The 8,980-nt window shown below is 38.3% G+C and overlaps 1 protein-coding gene across 1 annotated transcript in view; it reads left to right on the top strand.

The window, feature by feature from the left end:
• The first annotated feature begins 1,206 nt into the window (after positions 1–1,206).
• SCYL3 (SCY1 like pseudokinase 3) overlaps positions 1,207–8,980 on the top strand; it is a 33,269-nt gene continuing 25,495 nt past the window's right edge. Inside the window, exon 1 of the mRNA XM_065881000.1 lies at positions 1,207–1,371. Within this exon, the coding sequence (XP_065737072.1) occupies positions 1,207–1,371 (165 nt within the window). The remainder of the gene's footprint in view (positions 1,372–8,980) is intronic.

The following is an 8,980-nucleotide window of genomic DNA, read 5'->3' as shown; positions in this document are numbered from 1 at the left end:
AGTCAGTAGGTGCCTGTGCACACAGTAGGCCTTTTGCTGTTCCACCAATACTGCTGCATTGCTGTGCATTGTCTTTTGTAACCATGTGAGTTTGTATCCCTGTTGTAAAGAAAGATATGCTCTTTCATGGAAGATTTGGGAGGTGCAGGCAAATGTATGTCTATGTTTGTATATATATGTGAATCATCCATGATCTGATGCCCACAACAAACCTCTGCTGATACTTTACATATTTTTTTCTTGTGTGTGTGTATGTGTGTGTGTATGCATGTGTACGTATATATATAGATAGCTATAGCTATAGATCCCTCATCACTATAATCATAATCCAAATACTGAATATATCCATTCTCCCCAAAGTTTCCTTATACCCTTTTGTAATCCTTTCCTCTCCTGTGGCCCCTCTAACTGCCCTCACCCCAGGCAACCACTGATCTATTTTCTGTCATTATATAGTAGTTTGCATTTTCTGGAATCTCATGTACATGTGGGTTGTCTTTTTAACATTTGAGATTATACAATTTTGCATTTTCCCCCTTTTAGCCTAACTCTGAAGACAGTTACGGGATTGTACTTTTTCTGATGTTTATTGTCATTTGCGTTCAATGAGTAGTCTGTTTCCTTTCCCATTAATCCACAGGTGTTTTAGTGTTTTCTCGGTTTATATGCACTCTCCATTTGTTAACATGTTTTTCATCATTTTAGAAATATTCTCCAGTTCGTATTGTTTTCCTTAGAATTGTAGGTTATTTTAGACATGCAGAAGTTCATCATCTTTGAGTGATCGAGTTTTGCGACGCTTTCCTCTGTGAGGCAGGACATGAGTGGTTTTAGGGAGCAGGAGAGCTCTTACTCTGTATTCGATCGCGTTTCCACTGCGACGGTTCTGCGTGTGCGCAGTGGGGGGTTGGGAGCAGCGGCAACCGCGCGTGTCTGTTTGGTTAAGTGTATCTTCTCTAGACTGAAAGTTGTTAATTGACAAGCATTGCAGGTAATTTGCTGAACATTTACTAATTCTGTTGTCAAACAGCCTACTTTGTGAGGGTTGTAGGAACTAGTAGGTTTGAGTGCCTGGGTCTGGGTACTCGGCTATCTCTGGCTCATGGATCAGATAGAGACTCAATGTTAGGAAATGCTTTCTGTTTTCTTTCAGGTCTGCTTGGCTTTGAGGAGGAGCTGCAGCACCCCTGCCTCACAGCCTAAGGGATGGGCTCAGAGAACAGCGCTTTGAAGAGCTATGCCCTGAAGGAACCACCATTCACCTTACCCTCTGGACTTGCTGTTTACCCCGCTGTATTGCAGGATGGCAAATTCGCTTCGGTTTTTGTGTATAAGAGAGAAAACGAAGACAAGGTTAATAAAGCTGCCAAGGTACTGTAATAGGTGACTACCTAATAGTTAGTACTTTTTACTGTCATCTTGTTTTCTATTAAAATATGAAATTAATAAACTTCAAAGGGGGTAGGTCATAAGGAATAGTATTTTTATTCATGTTCTTTAAAAATATAGTTGCCCTTTCTTCACGGGAATGTCTCCAACTTGCACAACAAGGTCAAGTACCATAGGTAAGCCAAAAGCTTTATGCAATTCAGCGTGATAGCTCTTATCATCCTATTTTTTTAGTGAGAAAGTTTGGGAGGTGATTTTACATGGCTCATAGAAGATAAAGGGACTTAATCTAGCTTAGGAAAAATGCTATTATTAAGTATGGGCAACATATTAATTGGTGTATTGAGGGTGGACCTGGAAATGAAATATTTTAGGAACTGTAGCTACTGTTTCCTGAGGCATTTTGATGCTCCCAGAAAGAATGTGAAACTGGAATGTGGGACTGGATGCCCCGGAAAGAATGTGACCTTGGCTCTAGTTCTTGCTGAGGGAGCTTAGAGCGTTAACTTCTGGTGGCTTCAGTTTCCTCCTGCCTCACACCTTCTAAGTGCTCCTCCGGGTAAAGGGTGCCAGTGCCATGCTGGCTGACCTGCTCTCAGGGGACCCTGGCCTCTTATTAGAAAAAGTGATTCCTCTTTGGAATATAATTCAAGAAAACAGCCCTAGGTGTCTTTTCAAATTTAGTGAAAACAAAGGTATTAGGTGATATTTCCTTGGATAGCTAGCTGCTTCTTTGGGTATTCAGGCATTCAGATTATCTTCAGGAAGGTTCTAAAAAGGCACGCATTAATTAACTCTTCTTTGTTTACTATGGCAGGCATACTTTTCAGATTGATTTGGTATCTTTATTTTGTTAGAGTTATGATCTGTACCTTGAGTCACTTTGTACTATCAACAAGAATGAAACATTGATATCTATTTCATAGGTCTGTTTAAATGGTTTGTACCTTTTTTATGATTATAAAGGGCTATGTTATAATATGTAATATTAGTAATATAATTTTGGCATTTTGTTTGTCACGCCGGTTCATTATTTGATGTCTCTGATCAGGCATGAAGTTAACAGTTGTAAGGTGGTTCCTGAGGAAAACGTTCCTCTCAGGATGCATTTTCCATTAATGGACTGTGGTAAAAAGTATAGCTGGCTGTTGTATTGCTAAGTAATTGTGCTTTTTGGTAAGACTACGTGTTTGTCTCTTTTCCATCCCAGCTAGGAATTGTTAATAATTTTTTTTGTGATTTTGCAAAAGATAAAATGCCTTGCCTCCCTGTTTTATTAACTGTATGTACAGTTAATATCTGACATACTTCCTGTTATTTTCATTTGATAAGGTTGCACTTTTTTTAGTAATAATTTAGAGCGACTGTTCTATTAAGTACTAGCGATTTACAATTCTTAGGGTTTTTTTCATAAGACCATAAGATTTTTGAAAATTACATTAACCTTTATGGTGTATGTACCAAGAAAGTAGAACAACACAGGTCAGAAAGGTTCTACAGGAAAAAAACAAAGACCTGCGCTCAATGTTTGAGGACTTCCGTGCTGTAGGAATTGCAGAGCTTGAGAGGGAGGATTTTTTCCCCCTTGGTATCTGCATACTCTTCTGAGCCATGACTGAGCCTTTTCAAGTAGTTCACACTTGTCTCTTATGTTCTTCAGGCCATTATGTGGCTTTGAATACCTGAGCTATGAATCTGAGAAATTTGAAATGGCAACAAAACGATAAGGAGTTTAGATGTAGGTTACAGTACTTGAGAAATGTATGGCATTGCGTCAGGTTTTAGGAACTTGATTTCTGAGATACCTGAAGTATTAAAACACCATAGGTAGCTTGCCTCACTTTCTCTAGAGTTCAGGCTCCTAGTTCTACCACTGATAGTTCTAATGACCGTTTCAAGCAGGTATAGCAGTGTTTTCCTTACCAAATATTGTTAGGTAGCGATTATACTCTTCCTCCACTGTTGTAAATAAAAAATAACAATCACAGCACACTGTTCAACCTCTGAAAAAAGACAAAATGCAAGTATAACCTTTGGCCACAAAACAACATCAGAAATACTTCAAGTCCATCGTATCTTCTCATCTTATCTTGAATTCATTAGCTACAATAGTATATAACTTTCTCACTGGTGATTATGACTCATTTCTAACCAATAGCCTATAAGGAATGATAAATCCTGAGTCAGAACTTGGTTACTGTGGTTTGCTATAATATAATCTAAGTGCTTAGTTAGGGCTTCATGGTGAGTACAGGCTCAAAGAATGATTCCTGAGTGTCTTTATACCAAGCAGCCACATCGGAGTAGGTATATAGATGCTATGTCAGTGCTCTGTTTAGTGCCTTAGGAGACATTATGCTCTTCTCCATGATGGGTTCAGGCTACTTTGTGGAAAGGTTGGTCAACATATTTGAGAACCACATTGTGTGGGCACGAGAAAGAAATAGAAGGGGTGAATGCTGTGCTTGCATTCTGTTTGGAAAATGCTTTACTGCTCTTCCTTAAGTTGACATTTTCTTTCTGTTCCTCTCCCTCTCCAGTCCTTTTCTATGCTATTTACAACCCTCATTCCAGTAAATCAACTTCCCTACATCGTCAGCTTTTAAAAAAATGATTTCCTTCCCCTCATGATCAAAATCTGGTTCTCTTACAAGGCTTCTAAGCGTCAGCTGCTCAGAAGAACTTGGGAAGTATTCCCCCCTCTCTCAGGTATGATAGGGCCACCAGATGGAACTGGCCCTTTGCCAGCTTCCACCACAGTTTTCAGACTTCACAGTCTCATCCTTTCTTCTCTAAATATCTGTCAAAGCCTCTTGTCTGAACTCCAGATCTATATTTCCACCTGCCTATTGAATATCTCCACCTGGGTATTCCAGCAGCACCCAAATGCAGGCTTTCCAACATAGAAATCTTTTTTTTTTTTTTTACCTTTTTATTTTATATCTAAGTATAGCCGATTAACAATGTTGCAATAATTTCAGGTGCACAGCAAAGGGACTCAGCCATACATATCCATGTATCCATTCTCCCCCAAACTCCCCTCCCATCCAGGCTGCCACATAACATTGAGTAGAGTTCCCTGTGCTATACAGTAGGTCCTTGTTGGTTATTTATTTTAAATATAGCATTGTGTACATGTCATCCCAAACTCCCTAACTATCCCTTCCCCCCCGGTAATCATAAGTTCTCTTAAGTCTGTGAGTCTGTTTCTGTTTGGTAAATAAGTTCATTTGTATCATTTCTTTTCCAATTCCGCATATAAGGGATATCATACTGTATTTCTCTTTCTCCGTGTGACTTCACTCAGTATGACAATTTCTGGGTCCATCCATGTTCCTGCAAATGGCATTATTTCATTCTTTTTAATGGCTGAGTAATATTCCATTGTATATATGTACCACATCTTTATCCATTCCTCTGTTGATAGACATTTAGGTTGCTTCCATGTCTTGGCTGTTGTAAACAGTGCTGCAATGAACATTGGGGTGCATGTATCCTTTCGGACCATGTTTTTCTCCAGATACATGTCCAGGCGTGGAATTGCAGGGTCATATGGTAGCTCTGTGTTTAGTTTTTTAAGGAACAACATAGAATTCTTTATTCCTTTCCCTTTCTGCATTTTATTCCTAGTTTATGATCTAACCTACAGGCAGTGGGCATTTAAAGACAGAGCATACTTACCGTCTTTATCTCAGATTTGCATCTTAGGGGTACAAGGAAGAATATTTCTTCCTGAAGATTTCTTGCCCTCTAGTATAGGCATCTTGTAATTTTGTCATTATTTCTTTAACAGAGTAAAATTAAGGCTTTCTCCCTGTCTTAAAACTTGTAAGTGAATTTGAGCTATAGTTAAGAACTACTACTTTGTGTTGTTTTCAAAGTGAAGTAGCAAATTAGAGGTAGAATGGTGATGAAAAGTTAAGCCCCTAAGGCTTGAATTAATTCTCTGGGTAGCTGAGTCATAACTGATTCCTGCAAAGTAGGGATAGTTCATATTCAAGACTAGAGTCACACACTTAACATCTCTGTGTGGGCATAGATAAGTATACATATTGGCACATTATCTAGTACTACTCATATTTAATAATAAAGGTCCTTACTCAGAATCCTTTTTCAAAGACCAGCACCTAGTACAGTGAATGAGATGTGATAGGCATTCCGTAACTTTGGGACAAATGCTTTCAAGTCACTCTCATCTGACAACAGTCACCTTTCTTCACCAGAACAAGAGCGATTTATGTCTTTAATTGATGTTCATTGAGAAAATATCCTAGTTACACTTAGCAAATACCTCTTGTTGTTCCCTCTGTTCTTTGGAGCAGCAGAAGCTTGGATCTATTTGATTAGTAACGGCTAACCTTTCCTGTGAATCTGCATTTTTTTTTTTTTTTTTTTTTTTTTTGCGGTACGCGGGCCTCTCACCGTTGTGGCCTCTCCCGTTGCGGAACACAGGCTCTGGATGCGCAGGCTCAGCGGCCATGGCTCACTGGCCCAGCCGCTCCGCTGCATGTGGGATCTTCCCGGACCGGGGCACGAACCCGTGTCCCCTGCATTGGCAGGCGGACTCTAAACCACTGTGCCACCAGGGAAGCCCTGTGCATAATTTTTGCATAACATTGTGTGTGCCAAAGGGGAGTGACAAGTAAGGTTTTTGCTAAGTTAAGAGCTTTGTTCAGAATCATGCAAGAGTTATTCCGTTCTTCATTCAACAAACAAGAAGTCACTTCGGATAAAGAATTTTGCTGGTCATGTAAAATTAAAAGGATAAACAGAAGCAAAATGGAACATATTATTTATTAATCAGGTGAACATTTATTGACTGTGTATTTTCATGCCAGCACTGGACCAGGTAGCATTCCTTCTGACTTACTAGTATGCCCTGAGTATTAGAAGGAGAATAAAAGAAGATTTAAAACCAAAGGAGAATAATTAGAGCCCCTAGGACACAAAAGCTGAATGAAGACTTTTTCCTGAACAGGGGAAAATGAAGTATTTCATGTTTGGCTTGCAAATTATTTGAAATGTTTCTTATAATGAAAATATGAAAGAGGCTGCATAATTTTACTTAGAAACCACAGCTCCAAAGATACCTGTAGGAAGTTCTCTTCATTTAACACACACGCATTCAACCAACCTGCTAGCACAATTCTTGGCTTATCTGAGCCTTTGCTGTATTTATATGGGTATGTATGGATTGTTTTAAAAGCTGATATACAAATTAATAGTTTATAATTGCTAGTTTAAAAATTTTTCTTAACTCTTTGTTGTTTATTAGAGTAAATCAGGGGAAGGTAACGCTTCCTTCTTAAGAATAAACAAAAAATTCTATCGGGGCTATCCCCAGAGTTGGCAAAATTTGAGATAAGAAAATAAATTGGGCAAATGAATCCACTCAGAAGATTCTCCTATGATCTTACCTGGGAGAAGTTTAATAGACAAGTGTGAGGTGACTGATATAAAACTTGCACCAGTGCTGGGTTATGGGCTCTTAAACTATCCCACTGGATGTTTTGGAACATTCCAAACTAAGTGCTTATTTGTGAAAATGAAACCTGATATTATATTGGGGGCTGTTCTCCAAGTGAAATTTTCCATCAGTCTCCTCCCAATTCGATGATTGGTTTACAAGCCTTCCCCAATGTCCAGTGGATTGTACAGGGTACAGCTCAGAGATTTAAAGTCATGTAATTTCTTTTAGAAAAACTGGGTGATTTGTAAAGAAAACCACCAATCCAGCGTTTAAGTTTTGCTGTAAATACATGATAAGATTATTACCTGGGTTAGGAATTTTGGCTTATGGATCTCCTAAGTTACTCATGTCAAATTTTAGAGGATAAACAGCATGAGTGGAGATTGGAAAAATCTGGATCTGGTAAGTCTGTCATAAAACCAACCAGGGAAGGAAAGCAACTCAACAGAATTAATCTCGGGTTCAGACACAAAATTGTTTTATATTTGTCATCCATCTGTGTATACTCTTTGCTAAGAAAATAGGACAAAGGAAAACGGTGTGTGTTTTGGGGGAGAATACTCCATATTAGGAGGTTCTAAAGTGGGTTATCCATACCCTAGGGATTGTGCAGTATGATTCATTGCCATTTGGGGAAAATATATCAAGAATGTCTATTTAAGTTTACCTTTAATCTTTTATTTTGGTACTTTATCTTTTTTTCCATTTATTTATTTTTGGCTGCGTTGGATCTTCATTGCTGCGCATGGGCTTTCTCTAGTTGCAGCGAGCAGGGGCTGCTCTTCGTTGGGGTGCGCGGGCTTCTCATTGTGGTGGCTTCTCTTTGTTGAGGAGCACAGGCTCCAGGTGTGCAGGCTTCAGTAGTTGTGGCATGAGGGCTCAGTAGTTGTGGCTTGCGGGTTCAGTAGTTGTGGTGCACGGGCTTAGTTGCTCTGTGGCATGTGGGATCTTCCCAGACCACGGCTTGAACCTGTGTCCCCTGCATTGGCAGGTGGATTCACAACCACTACGCCACCAAGAAAGTCCTGGTACTTTCTATTTTGTGGGTGTTTTATAGTAGTATATGTATTTTATATATAAACATATATATACAAAATATATATTACACATTCATATATATTATGCATAAACTACATATTTAACCTTTTTACTGATGTGAAGTGTGTGAACAAAAACCTTTGACGATCACTTTTCTAGATGATAAAAAGTTTTAAAGATGGTTAAATATTTTAGTATTTTTTAGTATTCCATTTTAATTTATCTTGACTTGGGGTCTGTATTTCTTTATTTTTTTAAAATGGTTGCACTAAGGACTTCAGTATACATAATTAACTTTTAATAGTCTACTTTAGGTTAGTATTGTACCACAGTCAAATAAAATGTAGAAGCCTTGGAATCATGTAGGTGTCTCCAGCCCCCAGCCCTGCCGTTCTTTGGTTACATATATATCAACTGTATGTGCACACTAGCACACAGGCATACATAGACATCACACACATTGACAACCTCACCAGGCAGTGTTACAATATTTACTTTACGTAGGTGTCTATATTTTAAATAAGAAGTAAAAAGTAGCCTTCAAATTTATCCTGAGGTTTATTATTTCTGATTTTTGATGCTCTTCCTTCAATCCTGAAGATCTAAGTTTCCCTTTGATATCATTTCCTCTTCAGCTTGAAGAACTTTAACATTTTTGTAGAGCAAATCTTGTAGCAACAACTTTTCTATTTTCCATGATCAAAAATGCCTTTATTTTGCCTTCTTTCCTAAAGGATATTTTTGCCAGATACAGAATTCAGGGTTGATCTTTTATTTTTTCTTTCATTGCTTTAAAGATAGTTCCCCTTTGTCTTTTGGACTCTGTTTTCTTATGAGAAATTAGTATCATTCAGTTCGTTATTTCTCTCCACCAGTGGTGTTTTTCTCTAGCTGCTTCCAACATTTTTTAATATATCTTTGATTTTCAGCAGTTTGATCATAATGTAGTTCTATTTATCCTATTTGGTGTTCATTGAAGTTTTTAAATCTGTAAACTTAAGTATTTGGCCAAATTTGGGAAGTTTTCAGCCATTATATTTTTTAGCCCCAATTCTCTCTTCTTTCTTTTTTGGAACTCCAGTT

Source organism: Phocoena phocoena, chromosome 1 (assembly GCF_963924675.1).
Source record: "Phocoena phocoena chromosome 1, mPhoPho1.1, whole genome shotgun sequence".
Classification (NCBI taxonomy): Eukaryota; Metazoa; Chordata; class Mammalia; order Artiodactyla; family Phocoenidae; genus Phocoena; species Phocoena phocoena.
The sequence above is the reverse complement of the archived record's forward strand: the minus strand, read 5'-3'. Positions and strand labels throughout refer to the sequence as shown.